The sequence below is a fragment of the Salvelinus fontinalis genome, chromosome 6 (assembly GCF_029448725.1).
Source record: "Salvelinus fontinalis isolate EN_2023a chromosome 6, ASM2944872v1, whole genome shotgun sequence".
Classification (NCBI taxonomy): Eukaryota; Metazoa; Chordata; class Actinopteri; order Salmoniformes; family Salmonidae; genus Salvelinus; species Salvelinus fontinalis.
Window position 1 is genome coordinate 16,771,986 of NC_074670.1, and position 16,755 is coordinate 16,788,740.

General features: G+C 45.7%; 2 protein-coding genes across 2 annotated transcripts in view; one reads left to right on the top strand and one right to left on the bottom strand.

Annotated features, from left to right (window-relative positions):
• LOC129856810 (ras-interacting protein 1-like) overlaps nt 1–2,043 on the bottom strand; it is a 13,075-nt gene extending 11,032 nt beyond the window's left edge. Inside the window, exon 1 of the mRNA XM_055924521.1 lies at nt 2,037–2,043. Within this exon, the coding sequence (XP_055780496.1) occupies nt 2,037–2,043 (7 nt within the window). The remainder of the gene's footprint in view (nt 1–2,036) is intronic.
• On the top strand, nt 1,564–4,504 carry LOC129857184 (cytochrome c oxidase subunit 6B1-like). The gene is made up of 4 exons (XM_055925196.1): nt 1,564–1,666; nt 2,382–2,511; nt 3,519–3,619; nt 4,288–4,504. The coding sequence occupies exons 2-4, from the start codon at nt 2,406–2,408 to the stop codon at nt 4,339–4,341; spliced, it is 261 nt and encodes an 86-aa protein (XP_055781171.1). The 5' UTR covers nt 1,564–1,666; nt 2,382–2,405; the 3' UTR covers nt 4,342–4,504.
• The last annotated feature ends 12,251 nt before the right edge of the window (nt 4,505–16,755 follow it).

Sequence of the window (16,755 nt, forward strand, 5' to 3'; positions counted from 1 at the left end):
TTATGCTCCCAGGATAAAAATGATAGCAGTCAGTCAGAACGTATACCTTTTGTCTAGTTGTCCACAGGAATGTTGCTTTTTAAGTGTAGTCCAGAGTTCAGCTCTTTGATAGTCCAACACATTTCATTGTAGTACATCAAGAAACAGGCCTATAATGTTTTCTAGAAAAGGACATCATTTGAGCAGCAGGATTTTGCTGAAAAGAGGAAGAAGGAAACAGCGAGACAGGAAGTCAGAGAAAGAGGGACACCTGTGACCTCTGACCTTGTCTACAACAGGAAGATGGTGACAGGAAAAGAGAGGACAGGCAGGGAGAGAGGGGGAGCAAGAAAAGGAGAAAGAGAGAAAGTTACATTGGATTCATCATAATATCTGAACCAATAGGCTAAGGCTACATACAGCCCTTCCACTATAATAAAATATATAGTTCACACTATCCATTCTTACAATGTGTTAATAAATGTACAATAAAGCTTGAAACTATGCAACTGAAATTATAGGCTATTACAGGTACTACCAAAACACACAAAAACTGGACGCTTCCTTCGAAATGAGACAGTGTGCCAAACCACACAGCGTACTTCCACTGAGAGGTAGTGAGCTCATCCAGACACTCTGAGGTCTTTGGTTTGGAGAGGTGCTCACAGACAGGGATGGCCGGGTGACAGCAGCCTGTGAACACTCCTTTGCGTCATGGAGTTTCTTTGTTTAGTTTGCTTTTGGCGCGCGGTTGACAACTTATCCCCCTTTCCTGGTAGGTAACACTCTGTGGGTTTTCGTTGGAATAATTGTCAACTAAAAGAATGACACTTTAAACTTGGCACTGTTCAGTTGTGGGCCTGCACAATATTCTCTTCCTTGTTCTCTATCTCTTTTCTTTGGGAACAGAGAAGAGTTAGAAGCTATTTATCTTTACTATTGTTAGACATACTGACACAGTTGCGGGGGATCTTTTTTAGCCTGGGCAAAGCTTTATTACAATGTCCATTTTGGGCTGGTACTGTGGGCCCTGTATTTTAGAAACAATACAAACAAGCTCTTCTCACAGCCTACATTGCTTACAAATGTGTGAGCAACTTTTCTGAGCAAGACAATGCTGCTGGAGGACAGAGATTTGCAGAGGTTTCTAGATGTTGAGAGGGAGGGGTAAAAATAAATGACACAGCATTGGCCATCCTGTTGATTTGAGGCAGGAGATCAGGCTTTTGATTTGGGACAGGATCAGGTGTTTTTGTCCAGGGCTACAACAGAAAATGTGCTGTTGGGGGTAATGGGAGACTGGCGTTGGGAAACACTGTACTAGGCTATCACTGACATGTTTGACATGATCTTCTTCGTGTAAATAAATGATGCAAAATTCAGTGATTACACTTCATATGGCTTAAAAATCCAAAGTGATTCCCATAATTTATTTGTGTTTCTAATAATTGTTTATAGGCAATAGAGAAGGAATTATGCATAAAAACCTGGGAAACTGACTCATTCCTTTTCTCATTCCCATGCCATGGTGATTCTCATTCCCATGCCAACTTTTCTCATTCCATGCCATGGTGATTACGCTTGCTCGTCCACTCATAACCTCCAACATCCCAGCATACACTGCGTTACGGTCTTCCGGAGAGAGAGGACATCATCATACCAGAGAGGACACAAGAAACAGTCCAAGGTAGGTCGTGGAAAACGGCCGGAAAATCATAAGAATTTGTCTCTTTCAATTAATATATTGAGGGTCGTATTTTTTTGTTTGTGTAAAAGTATTTTAATTAATTGGAAATAACGTGTGCCGTGCCACTGTTTTGATACAGCCGGTTAGCTAGCTGGGTTCAAGCTAGTGTAGCTAGCTAGCCAACAAGCAAGCCAACAAATACATTTGAAGCTGTGCCAACTATGTTAGCAAGCTATGCTACATTAGTTCATTCGATGTGGTTAGCGAGCTGTAATTTCTAACTTTCTAGCTAGTCTGAAATCTCCATTCAAGTCTTTTACTTATTTGTTAACTAACGATAGTTACCTGGAAATAAAGATTGATAAGTCACCTTCCATGACTGAATTCTAGCTAGCTAAGGTTACCAGCTTTCTATCGGTCTGTCTGTCCTAATTGTGAGTTGTCATTGCGGTAGCTATGACCTAGTCAAATAGACACCTGTACAGGCTCTCATGGATAAGTATTTTGCAAGCTAATAGGCCTATCTGAACTAGTCCATTCCATATTCTATTATCATGACAACAAGATAATTTCCTACTGTATGTGCAAGTGTACAGTTAACTTCAGAAGCCCATGCCAGTCAACGAGAGCAGATTTGGAAGGATGGCCTCGTGAGACTACTGTACAGCTCATGTTTAGTGACATTATATGACAGCTCCCTATCGATGTGTTTCAGTGTTGACATAGTGAGACCGCCAGCATGTCTGATGTTATTGAGGAGAAGATAAAGAACTACAGGACGGCTCCCTTCGACGCACGCTTCCCCAACACTAACCAGACCCGCAACTGCTTTCAGAACTATCTGGGTAAGTTAGCTAGCTGATCAACTACTTCTCTTTTCTGACCCGACACACACTCTCTCCCTCACCCCCTCTTTCTCCAGGGCCTGCCAGCAGTCTACTGCTCATTTCTACCTCCCAACTGACACACACACACACACACACAATGGTGAAAGGACAGGATACTTCTAGCCATCAGGCTCTTCTACCACCCTGAACACTCTTGGTTCCCTTCCCAGCAAATTTTTTCACAAAGATAAAGATCTTGGTTGGTTAACAAAACAAGGATTGTTATCTGAAGCCCAATTTAACCTCATTTGCCTGGACTAAGAATCATGCGGTTGATGATTTGCAGTTGATGTGCATTGTAAATGGTGGTATTTGCTCTCGAAGCATCGATGCATGTCCAACTTCTTTGGTTGATAAGAGCCCCATGAGAAGCACCTCCTCAGACAGAGTGATCTAAATCACTATCGGTTCACATTAGACCAGATAGAATATTGGCTGTCCGTCAGCTATTCACCAAGGTACGCCATCATAAGCCAACTGTCTGTACAGACTGATATGTCCGTTAGGCAAGGGTACTACTTTGGTATGCCAGATCTTTTCGGTCTTCAACACTCGTTTAGTAAGGATAGCCTAATGTATCTGTCGTTGTACCTTTTTATTTACGTTGACATTTTAGTCATTTAGCAGACTAACATTAGTGATTGCATACATCTATTTTCTTTGCTTCATACTGGTCTCCTGTGGGATTCAAACCCATAGCCTTGGCGTTGCACGCGCCCATGCTCAACCGATTGAGCCACACGGGACCCCATAGGTTTTCTCTCTGCTCTGTTAGTTTTAATTAGTGTCAGATTAATGTTGACATCATTTAGCACATCAGATAAGGGTCCATTTGTGGTGGCTGTTTGCATTTAGATTTTTAGGTTCAGAAACGTAACACCAGTTTCAGTCAAAGTTGTAATAACTGTCTTAATGCTTACCACTTCATTCTGTCAATATTAACTCTCTCCTCCCTCTCTTTCTAGACTTCCACAGGTGCAACAAAGCTTTGTCAGACAAAGGCCAGGATGTGGCTCCCTGTGACTGGTACCAGAGGGTCTACAAGAGTATCTGTCCCATGAGCTGGGTACGTATGCTGCTACTGTGGCTCATAGTATGGTGCGGGCACTACTTTAGAAGGTTAAGCAGAGCTATAGAGTGGCAAACTATTCAAACAGAGCCTAAAGGAGTGGGCATACACACAATGCCCCTAACTGCCTTCCCATGGTTGTGTAGTATTGTCAGCAATGATTGGACCTCCCCTAGAGATGGATGATGAATCACTTTAATCAGCTCACGTTAGAACCTACTTTAACTCACATTAGCAGTGCCTCAACTATTCACAATGTGCCAACAGTCTGATGAGCACCACATTCCATAGAAGCCTTTAGTAGTTCCGGCATGTCTAAGCTCTGCCAACAGTCTGTTCTGACATGTCCACTGAGTGGTACAGTTATGAATGTACCTGTTCTTCTGTGTCTCAAATGTCCTTACCTGAAGTGGTAGTTGGTATACAGTGTGGACCTCTGTTATGTTGTAAGTGTTTATACACTCTGTTTGTTGTGAGTCCAAAGCTGACCATGCTTCCAGTCTGAAGTCGATTCCTACCCCCTACCCTTAGACACTTTTCATAAATCTGAAAGCATGGGATGGGTCTAAAGTGAAGGCAGAATGAAGGCTACAGTAGCTACTGTGTTATAACTGTATGTTACACTGATAGGCAGTTTAACCTCATGAGCGCATTTCCTCCTGCAGGTCGCCAAGTGGGACGACCAGATAGAGGCCGGAAGCTTTCCCGGCAAGATCTAAAATGGCTAACCTCAGGACATTCTGTTTAGCCACACCTTCAACTTTGACCCCTGTAGCGTGCCTAAGGACATGTGTTGACCACGTACCACACCATTCTTAATGTTATTATTAACAGTGTTACTTATGTTACAAGCACTTAATAAAAATACGCCCCCGTTTTGAACCTGTCTGGTGGTGGTTCATTTGGCATTTAATTAGGATCCCCATTAGCTGTTGCAGCAGTTACTCTTCCTGGGTCCACACAAAACCTAAAACGTGACAAAATACCTAACACTGATAGACAGGAACAGAAACACATTTTAGATAAGAACAATAAAACAGAAAAAGGTCCTGTTGTACTGCATATATATATATATATATATACAGCATATACAGTTGAAGTCGGAAGTTTACCTGACCCAAATACATTAAAACTCAGTTTTTCACCATTTCTGAGATTTAATCCTTGTAGAAATTCTCTACCACTTTATTTTAAGAATGTGAAATGTCAGAATAATAGTAGAGAGAATTATTTATTTCAGATTTTATTTCTTTCATCACATTCCCAGTGGGTCAGAAGTTTACATACTCAATTAGTAGTTGGTAGCATTGCCTTTAAATTGTTAAACTTGGGTCAAAGTTTTAGGTAGCCTTCCACAAGCTTCCCACAATAAGTTGGATGAATTTTGGCCCATTCCTCCTGACAGCTGATGTAACTCAGTCAGGTTTTTAGGCCTCCTTGCTCGCACACGCCTTTTCAGTTCTGCCCACAAATATTCTATAGGATTGAGGTCAGGGCTTTGTGATGGCCACTCCAATACCTTGACTTTGTTGTCCTTAAGCCATTTTGCCACAACTTTGGAAGATGCTTGGGGTCATTGTCCATTTGGAAGACCTATTTGCGACCAAGCTTTAAATTCCTGACTGATGTCTAGATGTTTCTTAAATATATCAACATAATTTTCCTTCTTCATGATGCCAACTATTTTGTGAAGTGCACCAGTCCCTCCTGCAGCAAAGCACCCCCACAACATGATGCTGCCACCCCCGTGCTTCACGGTTGGGTAGGTGTTCTACGGCTTGCAAGCCTCCCCCTTTTTCCTCCAAACATAACGATGGTCATTATGGCCAAACAGTTCTTTTTTTGTTTCATCAGACCAGAGGACATTTCTCCAAAAAGTACGATCTTTGTCCCCATGTGCAATTGCAAACCATAGTCTGGCTTTTTTATTGCGGATTTGGAGCAGTGGCTTCTTCCTTGCTGAGCGGCCTTTCGGGTTATGTTGATATAGGACTCGTTTTACTGTGGATATATATACTTTTGTACCTGTTTCCTCCAGCATCTTCATAAGGTCCTTTGCTGTTCTGGGATTGATTTGTACTTTTAGCACCAAAGTACTTTCATCTCTAGGAGATAGAATGCGTCTCCTTCCTGAGCGGTATGATGGCTGCGTGGTCCCATGGTGTTTATACTTGCGTACTATTGTTTGTACAGATGAACATGGTACCTGCAGGTGTTTGGAAATTGCTCCCAAGGATGAACCAGACTTGTGGAGGTCTACAATTTTTTTTCTGAGGTCTTGGCTGATTTCTTTTGATTTTCCCATGATGTCAAGCAAAGAGGCACTGAGTTTGAAGGTAGGCCTTGAGATACATCCACAGGTACACTTCCAATTGACTCAAATTGTCAGTTAGCCCATCCAAAGCTTCTAAAGCCATGACATAATTGTTTTGAATTTTCTAAGCTGTTTAAAGGCACAGTCAACTCAGTGTATGTAAACTTCTGACCCACTGGAATTGTGATACAGTGAAATAATCTGTCTGTAAACAGTTGTTGGAAAAATGACTTCTGTCATGCCCGAAGTAGATGTCCTAACCGACTTGCCACAACTACAGTTTGTTAACAAGAAATTTGTGGAGTGGTTGAAAAACGAGTTTTAATGACTCCAACCTAAGTGTATGTAAACTTCCGACTTCAACTGTACATACAAGATTTTAGGTCATTCAGCAGGGTTCCCCAACTGGTGGGCCGATTCAGGCCCGCTGGTGATTTTATTTGGACCCCCTGTTAATTTTTTATTGTTGGACATTAAAGACTGTAAAAAAAAAAACACTAGCAAATCAGCTCAAAGTGATTTTAATTGTGTTAATCCAAAGTATTCCCACACATAAGAGATATATATTTTATCATATAGTAATGTAAGCAAGGTTTGCCATTTTTATGTTTTAGTCCAGTGTTATGTCTGTTTGGGCTTCTTGTGGTCAATTTGCATCTACAAATGATTTGTAATTTGGCCCGTGGCTGAATCTAGTTGATGATCTCTGTCATACAGGGTTAGAGGCCATGAGGTGTTGCCTCACTTTGTTTAAAAAAAAATGTTTTTGCCGCTTGCCTGAGTGACCCGAGTTGGAAGTCAATGCAACCATCGCTCGATACGGTACTGTGCATTACCTTGAGTGCATTCTGGATTTGGGGACAGTGAAGTGACCCCTGGTGTTATGTCTGGTGGGTTAGTACTGTGTCAGCTGTATGTAAGTGAATTATACAAACAATTTGGAATTTTCAACAGTATGTTTCTTACAAGAGTGATGTGGTCAATCTCATCTAGCAGCTTGTAAGTGTTCCAAAGAAGCTAATCTCCATACGATGGCAATTGTCATTACTAGAAATCAGTTCAATGCAATGCCCACTTTGTAACACAGGGTGGCAGTGTTGGATCAATTCAAAGCATTTCTGCTAATGTAACCAGTTTCTGCATACTGGTAGTCTTGAAGAGCTTTCTGATCAGTGAGAATGTTTGCTGATTTAAAAAAAATAAAAAATAATTTGTGCCTTATATCATGACCACATCAGTAGGGTGGAGATGGAGTGTGTCTGAGTGCACGTAACACACCACACTCACCTCTCTCTCCCCCTCCTTCTGTTGACTACAGCAGGCTTTCACAGCTCCCTGGCAATGCAATGTTATTGGCTTAGAGAGACCACATGACCAGTGGAGATGTTGGCCGATTGGTTTCCCTGGCAACAGCTCTGAGACCACAGACAGGATATGAGAGAGGGGAGGGAGACAGTGATAGACTAAGCAAAAGTCATGTCTGTCAATCCCACGTAATCAAACTTGTGGGTCCCTGTCAAATTATCAAATTCCTTTTTTAGCAAGCGCATTCCAAACTAGACTTAAGCAATGCATGTCATTCAGATTTTTTGTGGATATTTGAAAGTGTTCCTTTCTGCAGGATTTTCCTTCTCAGTAATGAAAGTGCCTCCTCTACATCCCTCTCATTTTATAGATGTTTCATATGCAGTGATGTCTTGGAGGAGAACGGGCAGGGTTTCATAAGTAGTGAAGTGTTGGAGGAGGACAGGCAGGGTTTCATAAGTAGTGAAGTGTTGGAGGAGGACAGGCAGGGTTTCATAAGTAGTGACGTGTTGGAGGAGGACAGGCAGGGTTTCATAAGTAGTGATGTCTTGGAGGAGGACAGGCAGGGTTTCATAAGTAGTGAAGTGTTGGAGGAGGACAGGCAGGGTTTCATAAGTAGTGAAGTGTTGGAGGAGGACAGGCAGGGTTTCATAAGTAGTGACGTGTTGGAGGAGGACGGGCAGGGTTTCATAAGTAGTGACGTGTTGGAGGAGGACAGGCAGGGTTTCATAAGTAGTGACGTGTTGGAGGAGGACAGGCAGGGTTTCATAAGTAGTGACGTGTTGGAGGAGGACAGGCAGGGTTTCATAAGTAGTGACGTGTTGGAGGAGGACAGGCAGGGTTTCATAAGTAGTGAAGTGTTGGAGGAGGACAGGCAGGGTTTCATAAGTAGTGACGTGTTGGAGGAGGACAGGCAGGGTTTCATAAGTAGTGGCGTGTTGAAGGAGGACAGGCAGGGTTTCATAAGTCAAATCAAATACACATACACATGGTTAGCAGATGTTAATGCGAGTGTAGCGAAATGCTTGTGCTTCTAGTTCCGACAATGCAGTAATAACAACAAGTAATCTAACCTAACAATTCCGCAACTACTACCTTATACACGCAAGTGTAAAGGGATAAAGAATATGTACATAGAGATATATGAATGAGTGATGGTACAGAACGGCATAGGCAATGGTGCAGTACATGGTATAGAGTACGGTATATACCTATGAGATGAGTACTGTAGGGTATGTAAACATAAAGTGGCATAGTTTAAAGTGGCTAGTGGTCCATGTATTACATAATATGGCAAGATGCAGTAGATGATATAGAGTACAGTATATACAGTATATCACAAAAGTGAGTACACCCCTCACATTTTTGTAAATATTTGAGTATATCTTTGCATGTGACAACACTGAAGAAATTACACTTTGCTACAATGTAAAGTAGTGAGTGAACAGCTTGTTTAACAGTGTAAATTTGCTGTCCCCTCAAAATAACTCAACACACAGCCATTAATGTCTAAACCACTGGCAACAAAAGTGAGTACACCCCTAAGTGAAAATGTCCAAATTGGGCCCAAAGTGTCAATATTATGTGTGGCCACCATTTTCCAGCACTGCCTTAACCCTCTTGGGCATGGAGTTCACCAGAGCTTCACAGGTTGCCACTGGAGTCCTCTTCTATGACGACATCACGGAGCTGGTGGATGTTAGAGACCTTGCACTCCTCCACCTTTCGTTTGAGGATGCCCCACAGATGCTCAATAGGGTTTAGGTCTGGAGACATGCTTGGCCAGTCCATCACCTTTACCCTCAGCTTCTTTAGCAAGGCAGTGGTCATCTTGGAGGTGTGTTTGGGGTCGTTATCATGTTGGAATACTGCCCTGCGGCCCAGTCTCCGAAGGGAGGGGATCATGGTCTGCTTCAGTATGTCACAGTACATGTTGGCATTCAATGGTTCCCTCAATGAACTGTAGCTCCCCAGTGCCGGCAGCACTCATGCAGCCCCAGACCATGACAGTCCAACCACCATGCTTGACTGTAGGCAAGACACACTTGTCTTTGTACTCCTCACCTGGTTGCCGCCACACACGCTTGACACCATCTGAACCAAATAAGTTTATCTTGGTCTCATCAGACCACAGGACATGGTTCCAGTAATCCATGTCCTTAGTCTGCTTGTCTTCAGCAAACTGTTTGCGGGCTTTCTTGTGCATCATCTTTAGAAGAGGCTTCCTTCTGGGACGACAGCCATGCAGACCAATTTGATGCAGTGTACGGCGTATGGTCTGAGCTCTGACAGGCTGAACCTCCACCCCTTCAACCTCTGCAGCAATGCTGGCAGCACTCATACGTCTATTTCCCAAAGACAACCTCTGGATATGACGCTGAGCACGTGCACTCAACTTCTTTGGTCGACCATTGCGAGGCCTGTTCTGAGTGGAACCTGTCCAGTTAAACCGCTGTATGGTCTTGGCCACCGTGCTGCAGCTCAGTTTCAGGGTCTTGGCAATCTTCTTATAGCCCAGGCCATCTTTATGTAGACCAACAATTCTTTTTTTCAGATCCTCAGAGAGTTCTTTGCCATGAGGTGCCATGTTGAACTTCCAGTGACCAGTCAGTATGAGGGAGTGTGAGAGCGATGACACCAAATTTAACACACCTGCTCCCCATTCACACCTGAGACCTTGTAACGCTAACGAGTCACATGACACCAGGGAGGGAAAATGGCTAATTGGGCCCAATTTGGACATTTTCACTTAGGGGTGTACTCACTTTTGTTGCCAGCGGTTTAGACATTAATGGCTGTGTGTTGAGTTATTTTGAGGGGACAGCAAATTTACACAGTTATACAAGCTGTTCACTCACTAATTTACATTGTAGCAAAGTGTAATTTCTTCAGTGTTGTCACATGCAAAGATATACTCAAATATTTACAAAAATGTGAGGGGTGTACTCACTTTTGTGATATACTGTATATATACATAAGAGATGTGTAATGTAGGGTATGTAAACATTATATTAGGTGGCATTGTTTAAAGTGGCTGGTGGTACATTTTTACATAATTTCCATCAATTCCCATTTTTAAAGTGGCTGGAGTTGAGTCAGTATGTTGGCAGCGGCCGCTAAATGTTAGTGGTGGCTGTTTAACAGTCTGATGGCCTTGAGATAGAAGCTGTTTTTCAGTCTCTCGGTCCCTGCTTGGATGCACCTGTACTGACCTCGCCTTCTGGATGATAGCGGGGTGAACAGGCAGTGGCTTGGGTGGTTTTTGACCTTGATGATCTTTATGGCCTTCCTGTGACATCGGGTGGTGTAGGTGTCCTGGAGGGCAGGTAGTTTGCCCCGGGTGATGCGTTCTGCCGACCTCACTACCCTCTGGAGAGCCTTACGGTTGTGTGCGGAGCAGTTGCCGTACCAGGCGGTGATACAGCCCGACAGGATGCTCTCGATTGTGCATCTGTAGAAGTTTGTGAGTGCTTTTGGTGACAAGCCGAATTTCTTCAGCCTCCTGAGGTTGAAGAGGCGCTGCTGCGCCTTCTTCACAACGCTGTCTGTGTGGGTGGACCAATTCAGTTTGTCCGTGATGTGTACACCGAGGAACTTAAAACTTTCCACCTTCTCCACTACTGACCCGTCGATGTGGATAGGGGGGTGCTCCCTCTGCTGTTTCCTGAAGTCCACAATCATCTCCTTTGTTTTGTTGACGTTGAGTGTGAGGTTATTTTCCTGACACCACACTCCGAGGGCCCTCACCTCCTCCCTGTAGGCCGTCTCGTCGTTGTTGGTAATCAAGCCTACCACTGTAGTGTCGTCCGCAAACTTGATGATTGAGTTGGAGGCGTGCATGGCCACGCAGTCGTGGGTGAACAGGGAGTACAGGAGAGGGCTCAGAAAGCACCCTTGTGGGGCCCCAGTGTTGAGGATCAGCGGGGTGGAGATGTTGTTACCTACCCTCACCACCTGGGGGCGGCCCGTCAGGAAGTCCAGGACCCAGTTGCACAGGGCGGGGTCGAGACCCAGGGTCTCGAGCTTGATGATGAGTTTGGAGGGTACTATGGTGTTAAATGCTGAGCTGTAGTCGATGAACAGCATTCTCACATAGGTATTCCTCTTGTCCAGATGGGTTAGGGCAGTGTGCAGTGTGGTTGCGATTGCGTCGTCTGTGGACCTATTGGGTCGGTAAGCAAATTGGAGTGGGTCTAGGGTGTCCGGTAGGGTGGAGGTGATATGGTCCTTGACTAGTCTCTCAAAGCACTTCATGATGACGGAAGTGAGTGCTACGGGGCGGTAGTCGTTTAGCTCAGTTACCTTAGCTTTCTTGGGAACAGGAACAATGGTGGCCCTCTTGAAGCATGTGGGAACAGCAGACTGGGATAAGGATTGATTGAATATGTCCGTAAACACACCAGCCAGCTGGTCTGCGCATGCTCTGAGGACGCGGCTGGGAATGCCGTCTGGGCCTGCAGCCTTGCGAGGGTTAACACGTTTAAATGTTTTACTCACCTCGGCTGCAGTGAAGGAGAGCCCGCAGGTTTTGGTAGCGGGCCGTGTCAGTGGCACTGTATTGTCCTCAAAGCGAGCAAAAAAGGTATTTAGCCTGTCTGGGAGCAAGACATCCTGGTCCGCGACGGGGCTGGTTTTCTTTTTGTAATCCGTGATAGACTGTAGACCCTGCCACATACCTCTTGTGTCTGAGCTGTTGAATTGCGATTCAATTTTGTCTCTGTACTGGGACTTAGCCTGTTTGATAGCCTTGCGGAGAGAATAGCTACACTGTGTGTATTCGGTCATGTTTCCGGTCACCTTGCCCTGGTTAAAAGCAGTGGTTCGCGCTTTCAGTTTCACGCGAATGCTGCCGTCAATCCACGGTTTCTGGTTTGGGAATGTTTTAATCGTTGCTGTGGGTACGACATCGTCAATGCACTTCCTAATGAACTCGCTCACCGAATCAGCATATTCTTCAATGTTGTTGTTGGACGCGGTGCGGGAACATATTCCAATCCGCGTGATCAAAGCAGTCTTGAAGCATGTGGGAACAGAAGACTGGGATAAGGATTGATTGAATATGTCCGTAAACACACCAGCCAGCTGGTAGTGACGTGTTGGAGGAGGACAGGCAGGGTTTCATAAGTAGTGAAGTGTTGGAGGAGGACAGGCAGGGTTTCATAAGTAGTGGCGTGTTGAAGGAGGACAGGCAGGGTTTCATAAGTAGTGACGTGTTGGAGGAGGACAGGCAGGGTTTCATAAGTAGTGACGTGTTGGAGGAGAACGGGCAGGGTTTCATAAGTAGTGACGTGTTGGAGGAGGACAGACAGGGTTTCATAAGTAGTGACGTGTTGGAGGAGGACAGGCAGGGTTTCATAATTAGTGAAGTGTTGGAGGAGGACAGGCAGGGTTTCATAAGTCGTGACGTGTTGGAGGAGGACAGGCAGGGTTTCATAAGTAGTGACGTGTTGGAGGAGGACAGGCAGGGTATCATAAGTAGAGGAGTTTTGGAGTAGGACAGGCAGGGTTTCATAAGTAGTGACGTGTTGGAGGAGGACAGGCAGGGTTTCATAAGTAGTGAAGTGTTGGAGGAGGACAGGCAGGGTTTCATAAGTAGTGACGTGTTGGAGGAGGACAGGCAGGGTTTCATAAGTAGTGCCGTGTTGGAGGAGGACAGGCAGGGTTTCATAAGTAGTGACGTGTTGGAGGAGGACAGGCAGGGTTTCATAAGTAGTGACGTGTTGGAGGAGAACGGGCAGGGTTTCATAAGTAGTGACGTGTTGGAGGAGGACAGGCAGGGTTTCATAAGTAGTGAAGTGTTGGAGGAGGACAGGCAGGGTTTCATAAGTAGTGACGTGTTGGAGGAGGACAGGCAGGGTTTCATAAGTAGTGAAGTCTATGAGGAGGACAGGCAGGGTTTCATAAGTAGTGAAGTCTTGGAGGAGGACAGGCAGGGTTTCATAAGTAGTGAAGTAATGGAGGAGGACAGGCAGGGTTTTATAAGTAGTGAAGTGTTGGAGGAGGACAGGCAGGGTTTCATAAGTAGTGAAGTGTTGGAGGAGGACAGGAAGGGTTTCATAAGTAGTGACGTGTTGGAGGAGAACGGGCAGGGTTTCATAAGTAGTGACGTGTTGGAGGAGGACAGGCAGGGTTTCATAAGTAGTGAAGTGTTGGAGGAGGACAGGCAGGGTTTCATAAGTAGTGACGTGTTGGAGGAGAACGGGCAGGGTTTCATAAGTAGTGACGTTTTGGAGGAGGACAGGCAGGGTTTCATAAGTAGTGACGTGTTGGAGGAGGACAGGCAGGGTTTTATAAGTAGTGACGTGTTGGAGGAGAACGGGCAGGGTTTCATAAGTAGTGAAGTGTTGGAGGAGGACAGGCAGGGTTTCATAAGTAGTGACGTGGTGGAGGAGGACAGGCAGGGTTTCATAAGTAGTGAAGTGTTGGAGGAGGACAGGCAGGGTTTCATAGACATGACGTCTAGGAGAACGGGCAGGATTTCATAAGTAGTGACGTGTTGGAGGAGGACAGGCAGGGTTTCATAAGTAGTGACCTCTAGGAGAACGAGCAGGGTTTCATAGACATGACGTCTAGGAGGACGGGCAGGATTTCATAAGTAGTGACGTGTTGGAGGAGGACAGGCAGGGTTTCAAAAGTAGTGACGTGTTTGAGGAGGACAGGCAGGGTTTCATAAGTAGTGAAGTGTTGGAGGAGGACAGGCAGGGTTTCATAGATAGTGACGTGTTGGAGGAGGACAGGCGGGGTTTCATAAGTAGTGAAGTGTGGAGGAGGACAGGCAGGGTTTCATAAGTAGTGACGTGTTGGAGGAGGACAGGCAGGGTTTCATAAGTAGTGACGTGTTGGAGGAGGACAGGTGGGGTTTCATAAGTAGTGAAGTGTGGAGGAGGACAGGCAGGGTTTCATAAGTAGTGACGTGTTGGAGGAGGACAGGCAGGGTTTCATAAGTAGTGAAGTGTTGGAGGAGGACAGGCAGGGTTTCATAAGTAGTGAAGTGTTGGAGGAGGACAGGCAGGGTTTCATAAGTAGTGAAGTGTTGGAGGAGGACAGGCAGGGTTTCATAAGTAGTGACGTGTTGGAGGAGGACAGGCAGGGTTTCATAAGTAGTGAAGTGTTGGAGGAGGACAGGCAGGGTTTCATAAGTAGTGAAGTGTGGAGGAGGACAGGCAGGGTTTCATAAGTAGTGACGTGTTGGAGGAGGACAGGCAGGGTTTCATAAGTAGTGAAGTGTTGGAGGAGGACAGGCAGGGTTTCATAAGTAGTGACGTGTTGGAGGAGGACAGGCAGGGTTTCATAAGTAGTGAAGTGTTGGAGGAGGACAGGCAGGGTTTCATAATTAGTGACGTGGTGGAGGAGGACAGGCAGGGTTTCATAAGTAGTGAAGTGTTGGAGGAGGACAGGCAGGGTTTCATAAGTAGTGAAGTGTTGGAGGAGGACGGGCAGGGTTTCATAAGTAGTGACGTGTTGGAGGAGGACAGGCAGGGTTTCATAAGTAGTGACGTGTTGGAGGAGGACAGGCAGGGTTTCATAAGTAGTGACGTGTTGGAGGAGGACAGGCAGGGTTTCATAAGTAGTGAAGTGTTGGAGGAGGACAGGCAGGTTTTCATAAGTAGTGACGTGTTGGAGGAGGACAGGGTTTCATAGACATGACGTCTTGGAGAACGGGCAGGGTTTCATAGACATGATGTCTTGGAGAACGGACAGGGTTTCATAGACATGATGTCTTGGAGAACGGACAGGGTTTCATAGGCGTGAGTCTTGGAGAACGGGCAGGGTTTAATAGGCATGACATCTTGGAGAACGGGCAGGGTTTCATAGGCATGAGTCTTGGAGAACGGGCAGGGTTTAATAGACATGACCTCTAGGAGAACGGGCAGGGTTTCATAGACATGACCTCTAGGAGAACGGGCAGGGTTTCATAGACATGACGTCTAGGAGAACGGGCAGGGTTTCATAGACATGACGTCTAGGAGAACAGGCAGGGTTTAATAGACATGACCTCTAGGAGAACGGGCAGGGTTTCATAGACATGACGTCTTGGAGAACGGGCAGGGTTTCATAGACATGACCTCTAGTAGAACGGGCAGGGTTTCATAGACATGACCTCTAGGAGACCGGGCAGGGTTTCATAGACATGACCTCTAGGAGAACGGGCAGGGTTTCATAGACATGACCTCTAGGAGAATGGGCAGGGTTTCATAGGCATGACGTCTAGGAGAACGGGCAGGGTTTCATAGACATGACCTCTAGGAGAACGGGCAGGGTTTCATAGACATGACCTCTAGGAGAACGGGCAGGGTTTCATAGACATGACCTCTAGGAGAACGGGCAGGGTTTCATAGACATGACCTCTAGGAGAACGGGCAGGGTTTCATAGACATGACCTCTAGGAGAACGGGCAGGGTTTCATAGACATGACGTCTAGGAGAACGGGCAGGGTTTCATAGACATGACCTCTAGGAGAATGGGCAGGGTTTCATAGGCATGACGTCTAGGAGAACGGGCAGGGTTTCATAGACATGACCTCTAGGAGAACGGGCAGGGTTTCATAGACATGACCTCTAGGAGAACGGGCAGGGTTTCATAGACATGACCTCTAGGAGAACGGGCAGGGTTTCATAGACATGACCTCTAGGAGAACGGGCAGGGTTTCATAGACATGACGTCTAGGAGAACGGGCAGGGTTTCATAGACATGACCTCTAGGAGAACGGGCAGGGTTTCATAGACATAACGTCTTGGAGAACGGGCAGGGTTTCATAGACATGACGTCTTGGAGAACGGGCAGGGTTTAATAGGCATGACCTCTAGGAGAACGGGCAGGGTTTCATAGACATGACGTCTTGGAGAACGGGCAGGGTTTAATAGGCATGACATCTTAGAGAACGGGCAGGGTTTCATAGGCATGATGTCTTGGAGAACGGGCAGGGTTTAATAGGCATGACATCTTAGAGAACGGGCAGGGTTTCATAGACATGATGTCTTGGAGAACGGGCAAGGTTTCATAGACATGACCTCTAGTAGAACGGGCAGGGTTTCATAGACATGATGTCTAGGAGAACAGGCAGGGTTTCATAGACATGACCTCTAGGAGAACGGGCAGGGTTTCATAGACATGATGTCTTGGAGAACGGGCAGGGTTTCATAGACATGACGTCTAGGAGAACGGGCAGGGTTTCATAGACATGATGTCTTGGAGAACGGGCAGGGTTTCATAGACATGACCTCTAGTAGAACGGGCAGGGTTTCATAGACATGACGTCTAGGAGAACAGGCAGGGTTTCATAGACATGACCTCTAGGAGAACGGGCAGGGTTTCATAGACATGATGTCTTGGAGAACGGGCAGGGTTTCATAGACATGACGTCTAGGAGAACGGGCAGGGTTTCATAGACATGACGTATTGGAGAACGGGCAAGGTTTCATAGACATGATGTCTTGGAGAACGGGCAGGGTTTCATAGACATGACGTCTAGGAGAACGGGCAGGGTTTCATAGACATGACCTCTAGGAGAACG